The sequence below is a fragment of the Manis javanica genome, chromosome 8, assembly GCF_040802235.1.
Source record: "Manis javanica isolate MJ-LG chromosome 8, MJ_LKY, whole genome shotgun sequence".
NCBI classification, from domain to species: domain Eukaryota; kingdom Metazoa; phylum Chordata; class Mammalia; order Pholidota; family Manidae; genus Manis; species Manis javanica.
In genome coordinates, this window is record NC_133163.1 from 34300958 (window position 1) to 34325629 (window position 24672).

Sequence of the window (24672 nt, forward strand, 5' to 3'; positions counted from 1 at the left end):
ACCTTAAAATTAACCTTAAGTAAAAGTTTGAAATGTTAGGAAACATAAATTGTGAAGGAAGCAGAGATGATGGATTTTTCAGTTTTCCTGAAAACTTCATTTTGCCATGTAATAATTACATTTCATATTTTCATGCCTATGTATCTCCTGCTGTGGGATTGATTGGTTGCAGAGCCATATCCCTTTCCAACACAGAACCTTGTTTTCTTATCATTTCCTAGTAGTTGATGAGTAAATACAGAACATGTGAAGCAACAGGAACTTTGAATTGCTAGTAAATGGGCTGTTAGAAGTTTGGCTTGGCATGTAACAGATTGCAGAAGCCTCTGTCTATAAAAGCGGACACCACCTAAAGTGGCCATAGTTCACACAAACAATACCAAAGCTGGATTTTTCTGCCTGGATCTAAAAGTGGAAGGCAATATGCTTGCATATTATCACTTGCCTCCTTTGATTGTAATTCTAGACTAAAGACATTAAGTCTCAGGCCATTGCTGGTCTTATTTCATTTATGAAAGAAGTAGCAAAATCACTCTGGTCCTTGCTAAAAGGCAACTTTTGGAGGTGAAACATTAGCAAACTGTCCCTGAATAGCTAGAAAGTCAAGGTAAAATAAGTGAGATAAGCCACAAAAACCATACTACCCAACATTATGGTTTGTAACTGTATTGCTGGTGGAACAAAGTTTTCCTCAGTTGAATTTAAAACTGAAAAATATCTTCCTAGTGCAGTCAAGGATATCAGGGGTTTTATGCTCAGAGAAATATAATTGGAATATTATGAGTATAAGTGAAACTCTAATAATGTGTCAATTTCATCAATACTTTATGAATACAATTCAGTTTCCCTAATAATTTGATTCTGGAACGAGAATGCCCTAAATGTAGACATTTTGCAACCACATTTGAAGGTATAGCCCTCTCTGTAATTTAAAGTGGTATTTGGTTTAATGATTATCTTGTGAGTTTGAGTAGCTTGAATTAGACTCTGATCTGTTAGGTAAGTTGACCAAATAAATTTGTACCCACAAAGCTAGTCAACCTAACTGATAATTCTGTGCCACCATATAGGTGAAAGAGTCCAGTGTGAAGTTTTAAGTCCAATGTGAAGTCTTACAGACAAAGTAGGACAAAAGGCTTCAATATTTCAGTTTTGTGTTTTCAAGAAACTGAAAAATTTGGAGGATTTGAGGGAAAGGAGACAAGCCTAACAGATAATGAACGTACAATTTCAATACTTAGGACACGGCAAATCATTCATGTTTTAAGAAGTTATAAATATCTGCTACCAAGTATACTAGTTTATTTCATGCCTTAGTTAATGAAAAAAAATGTCAAATACTCATCTAAACCCCTCAAAATGGTAAAAAAAACAAAAGAAACAGGACTTTAAAATATTCGAGTGATGCTCTTTCAATCCAGTTTTAAAATTGGGAATCTAAGGCCCTCAGTAAAAGACTTGTTCAAAATAGTGAGTGGGACAGATTTCATATTCCTGACTTTATTCTCATTGCCCTCTAAACCAACTGACTTGGGAAATTTCTCAGGCTGCTAAAGTGTAAGGGGACTAAGTAAGCACATAGGTGGCTTCCTTGAAACAATATGGATTACTTAATTAACTCAGTTGGGAGAACATGAAACTAATCATTTCAGGGCTACAGGGTCTGTTATTTTATAGTCAAGAAAGGAGAGATGAGTTTGATTAGAATATGAATTGGCATTCATAATAGCTAAGCTCTGGTAAACAGCGTAACTGTTAACAGCCCCAATTGACTGTGGTCTTTTGGACACCCTTTGACATATCTGAACTCCAGTCTCCTCTATTGTAAAGTGAAGAAATTTTACATACTTATTTAAAATCCCTTCTAGTGCCAAAATTCTGTGATTTCATGCAAACCTTTTCTAGTCCAAAAGTACATTTTAAAAAATCCACATTTAAAAACACCTTTATCAATTCAAATTGGCCTTGGGAGAAAGAAGATTTTTAATCTGTTGGCTTACTTTGTAAATTACTAGAATGTACAAGGGATTAAGGTTTTTTGTAGCAGATCAACTTTCCCCACATTGACATGAGATTGTTAATTTATGGCAACTTAATCAGAGAAAAGGTCTGTAGACCTCAGAAACTACAATATGATCCAGTGGTATCATATAGGCATAAGACAGGGTGACAAGAGATCTAGGACTTTGCAATTAACTTTTTGTGACCTTATCCAATATCTTAGTTGCTATCAAATCCCAGGTACTATGTTAGGTGATCAAAACAACAAGATGAACAAGACATAGTCTGAGTCTCAAAGAGCTCACCATTTGGTGAGGGAGATAGTTGGGTAAACAAATGCAGTATAGTTCATCTAGAATAGTGATTCTCAAACCTGGCTACACAATTTCCCAAAGAGCTTTTAAAAGTACTGATGCTCTTGCCCTATCCCTAAATGATCTGGGTAGGGACCCAGTGAATTGATATATTTTAGAGATCCCAAGAAGATTCTAATATAGCTAGGACTGAGAACACTGAGATAAATGAAGTGCACCAAACTCAGCTCTTAGAACAAATAGGCAATGGGCAAGTAGAAAAGGAGAGAAGCATCATCGTTACGCAAAGGCATGGAGATAGCAGAACTCATGGTGGATCAGGAGAACTGCAAATAGTTTTATAGAGCTCAGTGTAGAATATATGAAGGAAGGGGTTATAGTGAAAGATGAATCTGGAAATGTAGACAGGAGGCAGGTTACTGTATGGCCTGTGAAGGAGATTGGACTTTATAGTAAAGTCAGTGGAAAACCAGTAGGGAAGTGACAGGGTCTCATTTCTCTTTTAGAAAAGGTAGCTGCAGGTGCTGTGGAAAATGGATTAGAGGAACTAGCAAGGAAACCAATTAAGAATCTGTGGTAATCCAGGTAGCAAAGAGGGCCTGAACTAAAACAATGGTACTAGGAAGGTAGAAGGTAACAAAAAGAAGAGGCAGAACCTACAGGGCAGTTGGATGTGGTGGGTGACAAAGTAAGAGTCTATGATATATATTTTCCTTATTTTGTACCTATTTTGTTCATCTGCCAGTGGTGGATCTGCCCAGAATTAAACATTTCAGAGTTGGAGAAAAGCAGCTTTTTAGGGGCTTGTTAACAATTTACAATGTGGTTTGAATACAGTCATTCCCAAATCAAAAGCTAACAAATAATCAAAGGCTATTTTATAGTCTATAAATGACTAAATTCCTGCCATGTTCAAGGTCAAGCATCTAACTAGCATTTCCACCCAGTTTGGTTGGGAGGTGAGAGGGAAAGCAGCACTAAAACAAAGGTTTGAGAGATTTTAATGAACACAAATGGCTGTGCCTAGTCTAATGTGTCCAAAGTAAATGGAGTGAAAGCTGCCCAATCCTTCAGAGCTTCATCTGGCAATGACCTCAGGAAAAAAGGCCTCCCTCCTTCATCATTAGACTGATTTCCTTTAGTGCCTTTTGTTCTGTGTAGGTCTTTGATCCCAGAATTTTCTGAGAGGTAAAAACAGAAGAAAAAGAAGAAAAAAGAAAGACAGCTAAAACATCAAGTGCCCTGGTGCTCACTTTGCAAATCCCCTAAAAATATTCAGTCAGAATGTAGTTAACAAATGCATTCCAAAATCTACACCCACTCTCTATTCAAGCCTTCAAAATGATTTTGGAAATGAAAGTAGTTCTCACCACATTAGATTCATTTCTGCAGGAGGTTGCTCTACCCATAGTTGTACCTGATGGGAAACATTAGGAAAACAAGAACTTCCTTTGAAGAAAAAAAAGCACTGAGTTTTGAGTTGTAAGGCTATTAACATTCATCACAGTGTTATATCATTGTATCACTGTTGGACTGACCCTGGTATTAACATTGATGTGGATTTTCTAATTGTTGTTTCAGAAAATAACTTCATTGAACAGTATTTTAAAAGTTGGACTGGCAAACCATTTTTCTGCTGAAAACTCATGTTCTACAGAAGAAAAAATCATTTGAGGATAATATGGAAGCAAAAACAATTTTATGAGAGAATGTACAAAATGTACTTCTAATACAACTTTTCAATTTAGAAATAGGATGATAAATTATATATATGATACACACACACATACCCTAGATAACCCAGATATATATTCCACAAAAATGGCCATCTGTGGATAGTGGAGAACAAACAAAGACTGAGGTGAGGGTGGAGATGTGAAAGAGGAAGCAAAGAGAATATAGGCACACGCTGAGATAGAGAGGGAGGAGGGAGGGAATAAGAAGGGGGAAGCAGAATTGAGGGGTGCTAAATAGTTTCCTTAGTAAGTCTGTTCTACATTAGGGTTGCTATAATATAGGACATCCAGGTAAAGTTGTATTTCAATAAGCACCAAATAATTTTTAGTGTAAGTATGTTCCATGCAATATTTGGGACATACACTAAAAAGTTATTGTTTATCTGCGATTCAAATTTAACTGGACATCCTCTACTTGTTAAATATGACAACCCTATCCTAATAATCCTGCTGCTTTCCGTGTGTGTGATGCAAAAAGTTTGGCATCTATCATCAATCATTGAAATAATAATAGTGAAAGAATGACCAAATTTAGAAATTAACTATAAATTACCAATACCATAAACGTAACTTTGACATTCAAAAAGTTCACGTTTCCTCAAACTTAAAAAACCCTGTATTTGAGAGTGAAACTATTTATCAAAGACTCAGATTTGAACTAGCTGTGGATTTCCATCCCTGCCTTTCAGCATTTAGCTTAACACTACTACTATTTTCTATTCAACAGCACCTGCTGTAGTATATTTCAGCCATCAGGAAGAATAATACTAAGGTGAAGTAAAGGTTAAGCTAATAAGAAGAATGATTTGCTCTCAGAACAGAGGGAGTTACAGAATAAATAAGGTCTCAAGAGTATTCATTTCCTACCTCACTGGACTTTCATCTGAAATTGTAAGTGTATCAAAATATTCATATCCAACCCTCAGCTTCTTTTTAAAAGAACTTAAGAAAAGGCCAAGAGTTTGTTGGGGAAGTGGGCAGGAGAAGAGAGAAAAACAGACTATCAGAATCAAATGTCTGTTTGCCAGTTATATCATTAGAGAAGATAAACCTCTTCTTTGAACAACAGCAGGTATGATGGGAAATTCAGCTGAATTTAAGATTGCTTTGTGCCTCTAAGATAGGTCACTGCCAAAGTCCGTGAACTGTTCTCTTGACTATAGAAGTCAAGGAAAGGCTGCCATACACCCTGGCGGCTCAAATTGTAATTTTATACTGGAAGGGAGGTAAAACCCTTCAAACATGACCCATCTCTGGGACAATCAAAAAAAGGAACAACTTCACCCTATGTGTAAAATGTTTTTTTCTTCTGTAGGACTAGGTCATACAGTATTCTAACCAGATAAGACTGACCATAGTAATGCTACAACCTGGGTCTCAAGGGAATTTGCAAGTAGGGATTGCATGAAGTGTAACAAAGTCATAACATTAACAAAGGATTATATTCTGCCAACCTAACAGGTCACACCACTGCAACATGCCCAACCAGCGTACAGCACAGTTGATGTGGGAGGAGGGATTCTTGGCCAAGAGCAGTTGGAGAAACCTTCCTCTAATTGGAAATGCCTAGAAGAAAAGGGCCTGTATCCTGATTTGCTGGAGGTATGTCCAAAAGCTATGTTCCATCCTTTCTTTAAGATAGGTTTGTGAAATTCAATTATTTTCAAACTAGTGGGGAAAGAACACTATCTGGGAACATTATCGTGGGGAAAAAGGAAGTTCCTGTGGTCAGGATCCTCACCTGACCCTAAACTACTTGATGATGTAATACCTACTGCTAGGCTACTGCTTCCACACCTGTAGGCAAAAAGCTATTATTGACTGAGTCACTATATAAACAGCTCTGCGCAGTGCTCTGGGTGGAGGCAGAGGAAGAGGAGGATTACAGACCTGCAGACTGTTGGAGGCACATGTAATTCTAGTACTCCACCTATTGCAGGGAGAATAAAGTCAGGTATAAACCCTTTTACCCCAAGAATGTTCCATTGTCATTCCTCAGTCTCACTGAATCCATAGTGAATTTGCTGGGGGCAGAAGCCCTCAGGCAAGACAATTATTAAGTAGTGTTTACTTTTCAAGTTCACACTTAAAAAAATAACCACCTTGTGTAATTACTTAACCCCTTTTTAAATTGTGTCCCAATCACCTGATTTATCTGTGGTATCAGAAAGCGATTGTGGAAGAAGTGGGCAGTGGCTGTTTTTGGAATGGAGAGAACTAGTTCAGGGAGTAAAATAATAGGTAAAGATTGTGTAGCAGAATACTGTGTTTAATAAGGTCTAATCCACGCTGCCAGTAATACACCTCAGTACTACAGAGCATGACAGAAAACATCAATAGTTTTTTTTTTCTTTTTTCTTCTGATACATAAATACAGCACATTTTGTTCTAAGGGTAACAAGGCTAACCTCTCCCACAGCATCGCATGTTTCTCAAATTACAATTGGTTGACTAGAAGCCTCGATGTGATTGGTGCCACCTACTGGAGTAAATGCAGAATTACAAAACTGTCAACCCTTTTTTGAAAGGTTTTATTAGCCAACAAATTAACCTTCAGGAGTATGATTCTTCCTTGGGAGAATTATACCTAAACAGCGATAAGTTTGGATACAAACCATAGCCTTTAGAGGTGGAAGAGTCATGAGAAATCACATACTTTACACTTCCATTTTATAGCATGGTCTAGGAGATGAGCTTTGGATATGGAGTCAGAAACCTGGCTTCTCTGAACTATTTTCTTCATCAGTAATACCTATCCCGTAGAGTTATTGTGAGGGTTACACAAAACCATCTGTTTTCAACACATTCTATAATATGTTATGGTTGTTTTAGATACGGAAAAAAAACTGAAAGTAAATGGCTTGCCCAGGGTATTTGACCAGTTGGTCTCAGAGTAAGGCCAGCAACTCACATATCTGACTCTAAATCTAATGTTTTTTCCATTAAATTACTAGTTTCAAAAATTTGATGGAGAGAAGATTTTAGGTAGCAACTGAGATAAATTTAGGAGGTGCTAGAACATAGCATTAAATACTATAAATCACAGTGAGAAAATTATTCCCTTTTCAATTCTTTAAAACTGCATAGGATCAAGAAGAAAGTTTCCGTTTAGGCCTGGTTTTCATTAAAACTCTCCACTTCTTCCTAATCTCACTTCCTAATAAAGATAAAACAAGCCTCAGGCTTTGACATCTTGTTAGAACATTAACATTTTGTTTTTGGTATACTGATTATTAAGTTTACTTTCTGTTATGAAAAACTATATTGGTTTTCATTTAAAACAGTAATGTTAATTTTATTGTCAAGGAATACATTTAAGAAATTAAAGAAGCAATCCAGTCAGAAAATATTGAATAAACAATGGTCCAAGTGACACAGAAGTTGAGGAATGCTAACACTACCAAACCATCTCCCTCTCATAGCACTGTTATAAATAATATCTCGACATAATTATTTTAAAAATCCCCCTATGAAGAGAACTAATATTTCTTTTGTTTTCCCTTCAATAATTAAACACTAAGTTATGAATAGGTCAACATAACTAAAATCTAGGACTCAGATTTCTAGTCCACTTGGGCTCAAACAAACCCAAAGATTTTGTATATGTGTGTGTTAGAAAATGAAACTGGCCTATAATCAGGGGTCAATGAATGCACAATCAATTAAACACAAGAGTAGTGGGACACTCATAGCGGTGCTACATTCATTTGTGGTAAGTGAACAATTTAGTGCCTTATCATGTAATTCTCCAGAAGCATAAGAGGAGAGAAGAAACAAGAGAGTATTGATCTGTGGGGTGTCCTAGTTCAAAGTTCAAAGATTCAGTGTTCTGCAAGCAAGGAAAAAAAAAAAATCTCCTGAGGTGATCAGATTGAATGGAATCCTTCACTATTTACTAATCTTGGCTTGATTTGAACCTGGAGCAAAAATATTTTTAACTCCTTACTCCATGGATCCCTCAAGATGACCTTCAGCTAATTTTAAGTGAAATAAAACAATTCTCTTTCCTCATAACCCTCTTCTCCTCTATCTTTTTAATTTTTATCTTAATGAATTTACACTGCTTCTGGTTGTATTCCAGGTTCTTGTTGGAGAAGAAAACCTCAAGTTTTCTCCTGTCCAATTCTAATCAAAACAGCAGTTAAAACAAAAACATGAATAGAGCATTGGCTGAAAGATAGGAAGCACATCCAGTCTTCTAGATTTTCTAAGTTTTACATATAAATTGAGTCAACTCCAAGGAGTGCTATGTGCCTGGACCAAATCATCACCTTTTAAAAATTTCAAATTAGTAATTTTTTATCATATTGTGGCAAGAAACAGATAAATTGCTTAGTAAATTTAGATTCTGAATTCATTTTAGAAACATTATTGAGGACATTAGCTATTATAAAAACATAGTGTCCTGTTCTCATGATAAGGACCTAAAGGAGAAATTTCTCTCTGACCTCAGTACCAGTAAAAGCTGTGTTTCTCCTGAGTAATTGGTTTATTGTTATTTTGTGGAGGCTGTAAATCCATGTTCCTTCTTCAAGTCTGAAGTCTACCTCAATCAAATATATAGTACTTCTATTATGAATTTTCATGTATTTACCTGGCTTTAACTTACTTTCCCCTTTGTCTTAATTTACTCATCTATTTACTTAATCTTATGTGTTGTGTGTGCTTTTATAAGATGTTCAAGACCTTTATGGAATAAGATTTAGAAGAAATTAGAGATATACACTGATACTGATAAAACATTGTCATCCATTAGCCATGATTTCTCATTGCATGTCTTTTTTTTATTAATACAGAATCCAGATTGGTAAATCCCTAAAAATTTAAGAACTCTCTTCCTTCTCCTCAGCAATGATTACTTTAATCTAATTTTTTTATGGCAAACTATATGATTTCCTACAATGTTGCCATAAATACTTCGGGAGGAAATGCTGAAACTCCCGGAGGAATACCTGGATTGGTGATACTCACAACACTTGTCAGATATCTATCTCCTTGGCTTTCTGTTTTGAAGTTGCAGAGCCTATTCCAACAAGATTTGTGAGATCAAACCACTCTAATTCCTAGGAAAGGAAAGGAGGTAGGGAGGAAACTAAAATTTTATCAAGTGTCAGCTATATATAATCAACTACATATGATAAGTACAAAATATATTACTTAGTTTTTACAAAGGAAAATTTCATTTCTTCCAAAGGATTCCTTATCTCTGTACAAAAGTGTCTGAGTGATAATAATAATGGTGATAATGACACAATTTATTGTAACACTACTAACATTTAACTTGTATGTCAAGCATTGTGTTGATCACTTTACAAGTAATGGGATTGCCAATGTAAAACAAAACAAAACAAAACTTCAAACTGTGTGCTTGTAATACTCCCCTACCTTGGCTCCCAGGAAGATTAAAAAATGCTTGCTTTGGTTCAAAATTCTGCTGTAAGTATAGTGATAATTTCAGGTCATTGGCCTTCTGGTAGTTCTTCAAGGCTTCAGTTCTCAGCTCACTTACTTTTCTATTAAAGTCATTCTACAAGAGAACATTTTTCAGAACTATTCACACATCAGTGTCTTCTCTAAATCCACTGTTACCTGAATCCTTTTTATTCAGAATTTCAAAAATGATCCCATCATGCTCAGTTTTTAAAAGTTGGGCAGAAAGTATTTGTGATTTCTCCCCGTGTTTCAAATAGAACAAAATCAAAACCATAGGAAAAAATGTTATTTATCCAAAGTTACTCAAGGGGAAGCTGAAGATAGGACTCTCCAGCCATCTCCCCATGAAATGTTTCTTTTAGCAGGATAATTGGTAATACAAATGAAGGGATCAGACTTAAATTTTTGAAACTAAAAGCTTTTATATTGTATGAATGAAATTGTACCCCATGTCCAGCTGTAGAAGACCTTATTACCTGAAGGATACTGGCTTATTCCTGATAACCGACCCATTCCATTTTCTTCTGTTGCTTTTTCCTGGTGGAAGAAAGAGCCTCTGGGTGACAAAGTAAATTGAGATCAGAAATCAGTTTTCTTGATATGCTGCAAAGATTTTATAGCAACATTATCATGTCATAGATTTACTAATTAATTGGCTTCAACTGCACAGTCCTTTCAGTTGGTCTTACCTGTAAAATTCACTCTCTAAATGCTAAAAGCTAAATGAATAGGATCATTTTCTATGAATGAGTTGGTTGAAGGAAGAGTAGATACAAGCATACTACCTCTAAATAAATGTTCAAAAACAAATTATCAAGTGGTTTGACATGGCATAGCTTTATGGATTGACAATAGCATTGTCATTGTTGGTATAGCTTCTCCTACTTTACTCTTTGTAAAGTATGTAAGAACTCTTTAGTTCACATGATTTCCCAGAAACTTGCAGTGTCACTCTTGACTCAAATAAAATATCTCAAGGGAACCAGATCGCCTATAAAATTTTGCATCAGTTCAGGAGCATAGCATAGTTTCGGTAGATTGCTGTTACCTTAGACTTCTAATCTATCAGCTCAAAAAGCCACTAGCATTCAGAAAGGTAATATTACTGTCCTTATCTCCTTGACTTTCTTTGCACATGATGTCTCCTGTTCATCCTTGGTCCTCCTAGGTGATGAGAGGGTGGTGGGAGCCTGGGATGAAAGAAGAGAGCTAAAGGAATAGGTGGTCCCAGAAAAGAAATGCAATGGCTCTGCAGACAGTAAATCCAATATACCCTAAAGGCCCAGATCCTACCTATTTGCCTACCCACATTAGCCCTGATTGTCAACAGGCTGTCTCCAGCTCGGTGACATCAAGAACCTTGACATTCTAAGTACTTGCCTTTCCATCCTGCAAGTCTGCCTTGTTTTTTATCTGAGATGCTTTTGGTTGATCACTTGGTTCTTCTGTGTTTAAAGTCTGTAGAGAAACATTTTGGCAATATTTTCAATTAGTGAGGGAAGTAGAGAGCCAATATGGGTCAAGGCTTTAGGTTCCTGCCAGTCAGCAACCTGTCAGGGCCCGACATGAAAACTGTACTACCAAAGGGGGTTCAGAATGCAGCAAGCTCTTCCATTGGGTCCCTTGAGTATATGTTATAATAATAAAATCTATTAACTGAACCCTTATTATAAAGCAATTACCACTGTAAGCTGTGTACATCACTCTACTAATTTACAATACTTTATTACATTACACACACTCTCATTTAATCCTCACAGGACTTTTTTGTATTTCTATTTGGTAGATTTTAAAAATGAGGCTTGGAGAGGATAAGTCATTTGTTTAGGGTCACACAACTAAAGAAAAGTACAGAGCTGGCATCTGAATCAGATATCTTGGATTCTGAAGGCTGTGTTCTTAACCACTAGGCATACTGCTCTTCTCTCTCCATTTCTCACTGTCTAAAAATATGAGTAGGGAAAGTCAATCACAAGCTAAGATATATGGGCATCCCTTATAAAAAATATTTTGGGAGCTCTGAAGAAGCTGGATTTTAATAGAAGAATTGTGCTAGCACATTTCCTTTCACAAGGCCTCAAGAACTCAGGGACTAAAACTTCTGGAAGTTCATAGAACTGATTTGTATCTGCCTCTGAGAACTAGGAGCCAATCTTAGTACAAAATGCAGGGTCTGATGATATCCTGATTATTTGTGGAAAAGTGAGATGAAAAAAGCAGTCAGATATCACACCACACACCTATTTATTACACAAGACACGATCTGCTCTTCTAGCATCAGAGTTTGTGAAAAAGCATTTGGATCCCAAGGAATTAGTCCACTAAGAAATTTCCACCCCTGCCTGGTTTCCCAGAAAAAGACCTTATTATTATTATCTTAAACAGTGCAGTGATTGTTGCAAAATCATAGGGGAATTAGAATTAGGTATTCATTCATTCAGCTTATATTTATTAATTGTCTACTATGTTCCAAGCATTATGTTGCATGCTAGGGATTTAGAGATGAACAAAGCAATCAATACACTTATATTCAACAGGGTAGCAGGGAGAGAAGAAACAAGTAAAATAACAATTTAAGAATATATAAGCTTACCTTAAAAAGTGCCATGGTGGACATGAACACAGTTATATAATACAAAGTTGGGGAGAGTGCCCTCTTTTAGATGGAGTGAACAAGGAGGGCATCCCTGAGGAGGTGTCTTTTTTTTTTTTAGCAGTGAGAAGTCTTTATTTAAGGCAAAAAGTACACACTTGAAGAAAGGGGTGTGCAGGCATCCTCAGAGAGGAGATACCAGGAGGTGACATTTAAGCAGATACCTGAAGGATGAGAATGAACCCAGCCATGAGAATATAGCATTATAGGCTGAGGATAAAGCAAGAGCAAAAGCCTTGAGATAGGAAAAGTCTTGACATATTTGAGAAACCACAAGGAGGCCAGCCTGGTAGCTGTATAGGAAGCCAGAAGGACTAGAGAGGTAGGCAAGAGCTAGATTATGCCACAAACAGGACTGGCTGCAAAGGGTTTTTATAAGAGCGACATGATTTGATTGTCTTAAAAGATCACTTTGCTGGGCAAAGAATGGATTGGAATGAGGCATGGTGGAAGCAGGGACCAAAAAAAAATGAGGAATGGGGACCACAGTAAAGGGAAGTTCTTTTATTATGGTCTGTAAGACATACTTTCAATAGATTCTTAGAAGCACACCTTGTTCCATAGCATCTCCATTTCCTTCTGAAGCATCTTGTTTTTCCTTTCCTGTTGGAGAGGGAAAAACCAAACAAACCAAAATGTGTTTTGTTCAGTCATTAAAGTGAAGTTGGAAGAAATTACCAAGTATTGGGGGGATAGGGGTGCAAGGACATAGTAAACCACAGAGGAAGGCAATGAATGGGGCCTAGCCCCAAATCCAGGAACATGAGAGATGAGTTTCATGATGATGATAACACACAAATAACAAAAATGTTGAATAATAGCTCATGCTTAAAACATTTAACATGTTCTGATCATATGATAATTTCTCTGGAGCTAATTTCTAATTTTTAAGATCTTCTACATTGTTGATGTTTTAAAATCTTATAAGAATCTCTTAGAATAAACTTTATTTTCTTTTACTTTGGTAGATGTTTTCTATTCCTTCTGAAATGTGAAGGATTATATACTTGTATTCATTAAGCCTTAGGTGAAAAGTTTTTCTAAAAGTCAAAGACAGAATTTTTGCCAGCTAGTCCTTGTTCTTCCCAGCATTTCATTTCTCTCCCTTCAGAATACCCTGGACTTTCTAGATCAAGGAGATATGATAGTTGGAGCATCAGGTGTAGACATGAGTACTCAGTCTTTCCTTTCCTTGTCTGAAGACAACAATGGGATTGAGCCACGATCAGGAGGCCATTTCTTGGAGTGCCCACCAAACTCTTACCATATTCTGCTTCATCTCCTCTGCTTCTTTAATGACCTCCATCTCTGAGGATTCATCATTCCCCTTTCCTGCCATGATCTGCCTCATGATCTGCAGACTAGAATAGAAGGAAGAGAGAGAATCATAAAACATAGTCATTCTTGAAGGCTAATACTAATATTCTGCAATGAGTCAGAATGTACTCCACTATGTGAATGAGATGGGGTTTGTAACCACAGGAATTATGGAAGTCCTTCTGTACATAGAAGGTCTCAGTAGAATGATTCCATTCCTAATTAACACTTGCCATAGCTATGTGCTATATAATGAATTCTGTGGTCTATAATGCTCAAATCTTAGGTCTCCAACAGCCAGTCAGACTCCTCTCCACCCTTCAGAATAATATTTTGGTGTATGTCCTTTGGGGTAGAAAGGAACACTATTACCCCCTGTGAAGAAGGAGGTTGAAGAACCTTTTATCTTTGGAGTAAATCCCAGAATTACTCCTTATCTCATCTCTGTCCATCTACCTCACCTTGCCTCTCCATATAAAGGCATTTTAGTTAGCTGGGGAAACAACTTATATACTTATGAAAGCCCCCACAGAGACTCCAAACCATCTAGAAATTTCTAACAAAATCTGAGTCAACAGCAAGTTTTTTACAATGAGAGGATATTCTTTAAAAGCATGAATTAATCTATGTTTATGTTCATTGTACTTTTTCCTCCCCATTTTTATAGGCAGAGAGGCAAGATTTTGTGTTCTCTTGCCCTGAGAAAAGTCTGAGTTCCTGGGTTATAAGAAGTTGGTGCTTGACCACAACTTTCTGCCTGGCTTTTACTTTCCAAAGTCTGAGCTCCCTGAGATGCTTTTGGTAAGAGTAGACAATGAAGGTAGAGCCATTAAAGTAATATTCCTGAGACTAGAAAGGAAACAGAATTGGTGGGTCCCCCAAGAATAGTGAATGACCTAGTGGAGTTAAAACCTCAACTGCATGGTATTTTTAGACCAGATCCTAATCCAGAGGACTCTGGGCTCTGAAAGGTTGCCGTTCCACTGCTTGGGGTGGGAAAAGCACAGTCATCTATCCTAAAGTGATACCACAAGGACCTATCAGTGTGACCATGATAGACTAAAGATACTAAAGGCTCTTAACTGTTTCTTGGGTGGATGCTCTTAGGGAAGAAGAGTAATAAACTATAGTCCCATGAGATAAGAGCTGAGTCATATTTAGTTTTACTAAAATATAATAAAGGATTCCTTGCCACTCTGATATTGTGGTTACAAATTCCTTATCTATTGCAGAGGAATGTCTAAACCTTTTTTAAAAATGTCAATAATCATTTTTAATCCTATGCATTAAAGTTCTCTGGCTTTTCTCCCTCTAGGACATCCTTATTTCATAGGAAATCCTAAGAATCCTTACCTTCTTTGTTTTTCCTCCAAGTTAGACATTAGCTTCTGGAATAAGAGATGGTTCTTATCTTCAAGAGGTTTTAGCATCTCTAGCAGTTCCTGCTTCCATAGCATTAAGTCCTCATTCAATTCCTTCAAATAGTTGTTATCTGTCTTACTACTTCTGTGGGAAGAAACACCGTAATATCTGCCTTTAACCTGGGTTAATAATAGAGGCATTCTTTTCCCTCCTGAATAGTTAGCACTTGCCATCTGTGTCCAAGACTCACCTTGTTTTTGAGGACAAGTGAGATCCTGGGGATTTTGAACTACTTGTCATCTTGAAGGGAAACTTCTACTTTAAGAATAGACGTCTCCTTGAAAATATGTGTCCTCTTGTTCCATTCAGTTAAGTCATCATTTTTATGCGGCTCTTTCTTCAAACTCCTGTTGTATTGGACTGATTTTTGATCAGCCTGAGGTCACAATGGCCCTAACACCATAGAATCAATAGGTCTTTTAAGTAACTCCAACATCAATGCCAGCTTGTTTACTGAAAACACTACACACATTTAAAACTGACAATGTTAAATAAAAAGAATGACTTCTGATTAGTTTTGCCTTAGCTTTAACCAATGTCAAAAGTTTTATTCCAAAGTCTTTGTTGAATCGAATAGAATCACAACACATTTATACTGTGGAATTCCTATTGTGTTAGAAAATAGTGGCCTGTCAAAATTAACTTATCAACATCATCTTCCACAGCAATTAACCTACATCAAATTCTGTGAGTGAGGAAAAGATGACGACAAGGCATCTACCTTCTGGGGATCTTAGGAGGAAGAGGAGGAAGAAGAGAGGATACCTCTAAGAGACATTATAAAAAATGGAGGCCAAACTGGCAAATGGAAGGTATGGATATAATATTTAGTAAGTATTAATGAGATCATTGTTATTATTTTCCTATCTTTAAAATGTAGTATCTTATAATGGCAACAGAGAATCATATTGGACATATAGCAAGATAATCTGTAAAAGATCCATACTGTGAGGATGTCCTTAAACAGCCAGGATGTTTCCTGATAGGCTGTATTTCTAGACTTTCAGATTCTGCTTCTGCCTCCATTTTCCTCTCCTCATTAGAACCACATTTCTCCTAGACCCTAAGATATCCTGTCTTCATCTATGTTCCTTTGGGAGCAGAAGATAACCCAAAGAGCAATATACTTGTTTTTTCATGCTCTTTAAACATAGTTTGGGGCAGTATTTTTAATGATGTTCACAAATATGAATTAAGTCATGTTAGTTCAAGTATTAACAGAATTTTCAGACATTTTCTAGGAGCATTCTCCAAAGTAATCTTAACCCTTTGTCTTTGGGGAAACTTTAAAGGCAGAGTATTGAAGTGGAAATCACACAAGATTTAGTTTGTCAGATCTTGGTTCGAATCTCAGCTTCACTGTGAGAAGTGAGTTGACTGTGAGCAAGTTAATAAACTCTGAGCTTCAGTTTCCACTTTTACAAAAGTGACATAGTTAAATAAAAAGGTTTATTGTGAGAATCAAGTATAATATTATGTGAAGTTCCTGTCTTGTTTAAGGTGTTTACATTTTAGTGTGTTTCTGGCTGGTTTTAGTTTGGGGAATTGTATAATGCCTTAAGTAAACAGTCAAACACAGAAAAGCTGATTTATATGAACCTTATGAAACTGAAGCATCAGAGCCCTTTTCATATTCCTCTTCCAAAGACCCTGTACATCATTTTGTATTCTTTTTTGGAAGGAGAGAATTTCCCAAATTATATGCACTTGGGTGTCCTACAAAACCTGGCTCTGCCCCTGGTTGGGTGTGATACATCTCTCCTAAGTATCTTCTATATCAAAACTTTTCTTTAAACAGTCTCTACAGATTTTTTTCTAAAGCAAATATGTATCACTTACAAGTTTTCTATGATAGCTAGTGTAATATAACATTAAAACTTCTAAATTGGGTAAAGCATAATGTAATTCACATTGGTTGCCCTAGGAATTCCATGAAAACTTTGGACTGAATGAGGGTGAGCAAACTCTACACAGCTAAAAGAAGTGGACTAATTATTAGTAGTAGCTTTTTAGACTGCAGGTCTGGCAGGTGGTGGCAGCAAAAAAAAAAAAATGTAGAGGGCAAAATTGGTGTTGATCACTAAAGAATAACCTCTTTAAATTTCATGTTGTGGCATTTGGTTGGCAGAAGTGTGTTAGAATTTTACAACATTTAATGGTCAGGAAGCCTCCCAACTCACCTCCTTTCTGTCCTTCTTGGGAATCATTGAAAGTGGAAGAACATTTGGTTATTCTTATGTGCTCTGTTCTATAACCAATCAGAACCTTTTATTTCCTAACATTCTGATGCCTGTTTTTTCAACTTGGGTTATAACTTCTAAGAAGAATATTTTCCTTGTTATATAATGTACACAGGCTTTATAGTAAAGAGCTTAAAAACAAAAACTAGTATTGAAAGGGGATAATTGATGTACTACATTATCTCTGGGACACAGGTAGGGAGGGGGAAGCTAGATGACTGTTGTAAGTGGAAAGGAGAATAGTTGAACATTAATTTTTGCTGAAGTAGGAAGTCAGGTCCTCTGTTGATTGAGGAAGCATGTTAGGAAACTTGGGAAAAATAATGACTTGAGGGGTAGAATAACACCTGAGCAGTGGAAAAGGAAGCCAATCAGGCAAGAGTGACAGGGTAGCCAAGTAGTGCTAAGGTTCAAAGTGAGTTTGGGAATTGCAGATTTCTCATGGCATGAATCAGCAGCGATGCAATTTCTCCAGCAGTACTTGGAAAACTAGGAGCAATAATAGAAAGAACAGATGGTTGTTTGACTCTGAGCTCTGGCTTGGCAGAATGGATAAGCAGAAGTTCAAGGGCATAAGCAGGCTGAGAGTGCTGGTGAGGGTTTCCATCAAAAGATTGCCCATGGAGTCCAGGAAATGCAGGGAAGAAAATGAAGGAGGTGGTGGCTAAGGGGGAAGTCAAGAAGGGGTTGAGTTTAAAGTGCCTGGGGTGGAAGAACAAGAGGTTATGGTCAGTGAACATGCTTCTTATGAAATAACTTGTGGTACCTCATCACCGTTTAAATAATAGTAGCAATTTGTTTTTTTTCTGTAGTAAACTTTCTGTTGCTTCCTGTCACTGCATAATATTCACTGAAATTCATACGGTACCTGAAAATAGGCCTTATAACAAACTATTCACAATGACCTCATCCAACATTGTAGCATTCGATTTTAGTATCTGTTAAGAAAAGTGTGACTGCTGTATAATTAGAAAACTCAGAGCACTAGCATTTTAGTGTGAGTTTTACCAGTAGAAAATCAGATTAGTCTAATTAAGCCAGGTCTCCAAGAGTAGAGGCAATTATTTTCATATTAAAGGGAAACAAAAGGAGAGAGAAGCATTCCTGTACTTGCCTCCCTCAGCTTTGGTTGTTAGCAACAAAATTACAGAATTTCTCACAGAGAAAACATGAGAACCTCCTTCTTGTTCTTTCTGACCCAGAGCCAGTTCAACCTTTCACAAGATTGTAAGAATGCCATTAAAATAAGGAAAGAAATGCTGGCAAAATCATAATAGTAGAACCTAAAGGCCCATAAAGAGCACCCAGATCTCCCTGTGCTGTCATGACCCTTTTGTCATCTGCTTCTCTTTGACACTTGCTATTGTTGTCCCAAGCTAGATTGCCTCTGCATGTGGCAAGAACCCAGGTACGTAAGAAGATGGAGATAGATTTTGGGACTCTTAATCTTTGGAGTTATTGTTGAAGTCTTTGAAAGTAATGCATTCTCTTAATGTGTCCAGATACTTACTATAATGGACTTCAAACAGGTATGTGACTTTCACAAAGACTTTTCAAGAAATGTGGAAACTGGGGTAGTTTTCAGGGAATCTTTTGCTGGATCCTCAATTGCCACAAGTACTCTTTACTAAAATAGATCTACATGAGACTGTCCCTTGGTCTCCTTTTCCATCTCCTCTTTCCTATTCACACTTTTCCCACTTATTAAAATGGAATACTGTTCCACCATATGAAATCTTACTTCAGTGGTTTGCTTATCTTCAGTTATTTGCTTTGAAGTATGTAAAAACCTCTAGGGCATTAAACTAATCACAATTCAAAATTTGGTGTTGGGGTTAAAGGAAGTGAATGATTGTAAATGGTTGTATTACAAATTTTTTTGCAGATCAGGTGGTTCCCAATTCTTTGCTTTCAACAAAATTGAAGGGTGACCTAATCAAATCATTAGCTTAAATTTGTTAACAATAAATTTTGATGATAAATTACTTGGCTTGTAATTCAGAAGTTCAAAGATTGAGTGACACTGCTATAATATAATTAAACAACTTCCATTCCTATCTTATTTGTGTAACTTTCTCTTAGTATTGCACATAAAACAAAAAATATAAATAAAATTGACACTGAAGCCTATCTTATCCTAGTGATAATATTCACCTATGAGTACATGAACTAAATAGGTGGGAAAAGTCTACTAATCAAATTAATAGAAGCATTCCAAAATAGTTTTTTATACTTAAAAATTATTTATGAAAAATATTTTTTGTTAATTGTATATAACTAAAAATTACAATGCTAGTGCAATTCTGAAGAAATTTAAACACTTAGAACCTTAAGGTCACAGGAAAAAAAAATTTAATGTACATACATATTTTGCAGAGAAGTATGATGGGGTGATAAAAAATAGACTTCCAAGAATAAAATACATTACATTTGAATAAAATTCATTTGGGAAATGGAAACATGAGTTCAGGATTAAAAGGAGAAAAAAATATTACAATATACCAGAAATTATGTTTTTTTGTCCCTACTTAAACTTACATTAAAAAATTTAGATGTCAACTTAAAAACATGTGAAATTATACTTAGATTTTCAAAAATTTTTTAGAACATAAAAGCAAAGAAAAAAGTCTGAAGGCCACTGCTCTAGGGCACTGGTTCTAGACTCTGATGTACTTAAGAAATCCTTGAGGAGCTTATAAAAGCTACAGATTTCCAGCTATCCCCCAGATATCCCTATTCTGTAGATGCGGAGAATGTGTGGTTTTAACAAGTACTCCATGGTGGTTCTGATGTCCGATGTGTAGACTAGCCTTTGAGAAATATCACTTCTCAGATCACAATGCATCAGCAGAACGTTAAATACTTGAATCATTTTTTCTGGGCCATCTGTAGAACTGCCTCCTCTGAGTCATATTTTGTGTCACACCTTCACCTTTCACTTGGAAGGCCTTGAAAAAATTTTATGAAGGCTTCCCGCATTTGTAAAAAAAATTATTTAAGACATCATTCTATCACCAACTCTATTCTGTCACCTCTGCTAAATTTCTTTTAGAATTTGGTACTAAAGAAAGTGTTTCTTTGCAGAAATGTTGACCTATTTTTTTCTTTAGGGATAGATCAGTAAATTAGTTTTGTTTCTCCTAACCCTTGCTTATGACCTTCTAACCTAATTAGTATTTTTCTTTATCCTGATTTTTTAAATAAATTTTTCCTTTCATTTTTTATAATTTAACTATAGTTGATATATGATGCTGGTTCCAAGTATACAACACAGTGATTCAACAGTTACACACATTATTAAATCCTCACCCCAACTAGTGTAGTTATTGTCAATGGAGAAAAGTGTTACAGAATCATATATTCTCCTTGTTGCACTTCCACCCCTGTGACCAACTTATGATTGAGATTTTGTGCCTCTTTATTCCCCTCACTTACCCCACTCACCCACCTTAACCCCTCTCCCAGGGTAACCACCAGTCACTTTTCAGTGTCTATGAATCTACTGCTATTTTGTTCATTTTGTTTTGTTTTGAGATTCTACATTTAAGTGAAATCGTATGGTATTTGTCTTTCTCCACATGGCTTATTTCACTAAGCATAATACCCTCTAGGTTCATCCATGCTGTCCCAAATGGCGGACTTGTTTATTTTCTGTGGCTGAATAATAGTCTATCGTGGATATGTACCACTCTTTTTTTATCCATTCATCTATTGATAGACACTGGTTGTTTCCATATCTTGGCTATTGTAAATAATGAGGCAAAAAACATAGGGGTGCATATACCTTTTTAAATCAGAGATTTTCTTTGGGCAAATTCCTAGAAGTGGCTTTTCCACCAACACTGTAGGAGGGTTTCCTTTTCTCCATATCCTTACCAACACTTTTTATTTCTTGTCTTTTGTATAGTGGTCATTCTAACTGGTGTGAGATGGTATCTCATTGTGGGTTTGATTTGCATAGCCTTAATGATTAGTGATATGGAGCAGATTTTCATATGCCTGTTGGCCATTGGTATTTCTTTGGAAAAATGTCTGTTCAGGTTCTCTGCCCATTTTTAAATTGGGTTGTTGTTCTTTTGGTGTTAAGTTGTATGAGTTCTCTATATATTTTAGATATTAACCCCTCATCTGATAAATCATTTGCAAATATATTCTCCCATACTGTAGGTTGCCTTTTTTGTTCTGTGGATGGTGTCCTTACTGTACAAAACCATTTTAGTTTGATGTAGTCCCCTTTTTCATGGTTGACGTCTCATCCTTCTTGTGATGCTGTGCTTCTGCACTGTGGTTGACAGGTAACTGAAACTACTGTTGTGCCAATTTGCATCCTCTGAGAAGCAAATGTCATGATAGGATTAGACATGCAAGAGATTTATCAGGTAAAATACCTTCAAATGAACTGCAATTAAACTGACAGCAGACTTCCCAGCAGCAGCAAAGGGAGCCAGAAGCTGGTGGATCAAAAGCTTTGATATGTGCTCTGTGGATTGTCCAGGGCTCTGTTTCAGGCTGCAGGTTGCAGGTTGCACATCAGGTCTGGCCAGTTCCATGTGCTTCATTCTTGGTCCAAACTGAAGGGATAGAAGCTATCTGGGCCATGTTCTTCTTATGGTGATCACAGGAGTGCCAGAGGGCAAGCCAAACCATAAAGCATACATAAAGCTTTTGTTTATGTCATTTACACTAAATTTCACTGGCAAGTCAATTGCTACTAAAGTGGAGGTTTTTGGGGGGAGAAGGTAAATTCTTCCCACAGTCCCCTTGTCCTGTAGATGGACAGTACCAAGTGTAGAAGACATTGTTAGTGACCTCTCCACATTTCAGTTCACTCCAGTTGTCATTGCCACTCTGATGGACATCCTTTGCATGCCAACAGCATCCTTCCTTAGGAACATCCCTCTATCCAAGGTCTTTCTCTGAATGTCAGGGTGTTGCTGGGAGGGGTCTTTCTTAGCCTTCCTCCAGTACACATGGACAAGGAATATGAAGCAAGATGAGAAGACTAGAAGACAGTTTTATTTAGCAAGGATTAAGTACCTTCTCAAAGAGAGAGTAGGGGGCCTGAGAGGTCAGGACCAGCACTGCTCATCTGAATAGTTGTTGGTTTTATAGGAAAGTGTGAGTGGTGGGTTAACAGGTTTGGATCATGTAACTGCTCTGGTTCCATGCATGCTAATACTCACAATCAGGCAGGAAAACCCATGGAGTAGCAGGAATTCTAATGATCATGTGAATGGGCCAAGGTCATTCTTGGACATGTCTCAGTCTCTTTTGTGCAGGAATCAGCCTTGGAGATTTCCTGGCTCTACCTTCTTGTTTTAGGGGAAGAGTGGGTGTAAACCCAGCTAGAAAGGTTGCCAGCTTCCACCTCGTCTTTCCTTTCTGCCGCTCATAACTAACTGCCTGCTCTAACACAGGTTGGGGGATAAACAAGGAATTGAGAGTAAGGAGTGCTAGACTGAGTCAAATAGGAGGTGCCAAGGAGTGCCAGGAGAGGAGGAAGCAGATCTTTGGCAGTTGAATCTACAACCTATAGGGAGAATGTGCTGTGGTGTGGTGTGGACTATTTTGCTTTACAGTGTACCTTGATGCATGGACGTTGTCTTGAGGTTGGCAGGTGGCCTAGAGCCAATCTAACCCATTTAGTGACCAACTTATCCTCACACAGGAATCTTATTATAGATGGCAACCACTGAGTGGCTTCTAAATGGTCAACCTGTTCCTCCCAAGGAGCAGCAAAAACAACCAAGGATCCAGGAGAAAAAGACAAGGAGTGCCTTTAAGTTATCATAGAATTCCTCCTTACATAGACCTATGTTAAGAGTCCCTACTTGGTGCCCAAAATATTGTTGGGCATTCCAATCCAGAGAGATCTCCCTGCATGCTAAGTGAGGCCTTAACCTGTGGAAAGTTTCTTGACTCTGATCAAGAAAGAATTCAAGAGCAGGTAAAAGCAAAGAGTAGTTTAATAAAGGCTACACACTGAAGAAGGGAGTATGAGCATGCTCCAGAGGCAAGCAACTCCAGAAGGTTTTTGATGGACTTTGCCCAGATGCATCAGATGAATCACTATCTATGACAGCTCTAGCTTTATGAAATGTATTTCTTACATAATAAAACTTGAGAGTCAAAATAACTCCTTGATCCACTGGCTGCATAAAGGGTATTGTATTAGCAGGTATTAAAACACCATTCATTTTATTGTAATCCATCAGAGCTCTTGGGAAATCAGGTACATTGTCAATGAGTGGTAATATTTTGAAAGGAATCTTAATTTTTTTTCTGAGCAGTAGTTCTAAACTGTGCTTAAAATATTTAATAAACCTCAACCTTTACAATAATGTAAATAGATATGCTGTCATCTAGGCTTTGTTGTTCTACTTGGAGAGCACAGGCAGACTACATTTAGCATAATTCTGAAGGGCCCTAGGATTTTCAGAATGGCCAATGAGCATTGGCTTCAATTTAAAGTCACCAGCTGCATTAAGATTTTTTACCCCAGGCTTGGACCAGTATCCTGTAATATCTGCTTTCATAAATTAGAAAGAGATGTTCCCTTTTGGCAATAAGGTCCCTTAGGTGCAAGGCCTGGCAAGGCAGCCCACACTTGCCTCTTTGGTGAGAGAGGCCTTATCAGGGTACACCTACACAACCAAATGCAGGGTAGGTGCCTTAAATGATGGAAGCTGGTGGGGTTATGCATGCTAAGTGTAAATATGGAGCTCCTTGCATGGTGGGGACTGTGCTGGGACAGAGGGCAGAAGAGACCTAGTCTATAGTGGGCTGTGGGGATGGGAGCATCACTCAGTTTCAGCTGAAAATGCCGACCCAGTCTTGCCACTTCTTAATGAATTTCAAGAGAAAATGGAAATCTGGATTTTTATGTGAACTCTTGACTTTTAAATGCTACATGGACCAAACTACATATTTGTGGGCTTCATTCAGCCTGCATACTGCCATTTTGGAATTCAAGATAATCAACCCATTTTTTGTCTGTGCTTCCTAAGTTTTTCTTTTCCTTTTTTCTTTTAGTGAAATAATCACTTTTATTATGATTAAAAAAACCATTTAAATCCAGATAATTCAAGCCATATTTTACTTAAATTATGTGGAATGTGAATTTGATCTCATTTCCTAATCTGATACATAGAGATTCAGTATGTCAGAGAATAAATGACAGAGGTAATACTTCTCAAAATAAAATGAAAGCTGAAATACCAAATATATATATATATATATATATTTACATCTTTTGTTGGACATTTTGGGGAACATAAAAATGTATTACATAGATAAAATGTAAAATTTATAAAGGATTAGGGGGTATATAATGCATCTCAAATTAGACAGTCTAGTCATATTGCATAGCTACAATCAGAAGTAGGCTAGGTAGTCTCACCTGAGCAGAAAATTCTCTAATTTTGGGTTAGATGTTCATATAGGCTTATGTGCTACATCAGTCTAAAAAAACTGAACAACCTGAAGTATATTCCTCTACTGTAATTTTAAAAAATGTAATAATAACTATATATAATTTTAGGTACTACAAAATAAAA

The 24672-nt window shown here is 36.9% G+C and overlaps 1 protein-coding gene across 1 annotated transcript; it reads right to left on the reverse strand.

Annotated features, from left to right (window-relative positions):
- Positions 1-3338: 3338 nt before the first annotated feature.
- On the reverse strand, positions 3339-15260 carry CCDC196 (coiled-coil domain containing 196). The gene is given in 11 exon segments (XM_017648426.2): positions 3339-3460; positions 3463-3496; positions 3686-3732; positions 9437-9578; positions 9961-10038; positions 10591-10674; positions 10865-10942; positions 12690-12740; positions 13402-13498; positions 14808-14960; positions 15067-15260. Coding segments are annotated over 11 exon segments (936 nt in total). The 5' UTR covers positions 15117-15260.
- Between the last annotated feature and the right edge of the window lie 9412 nt (positions 15261-24672).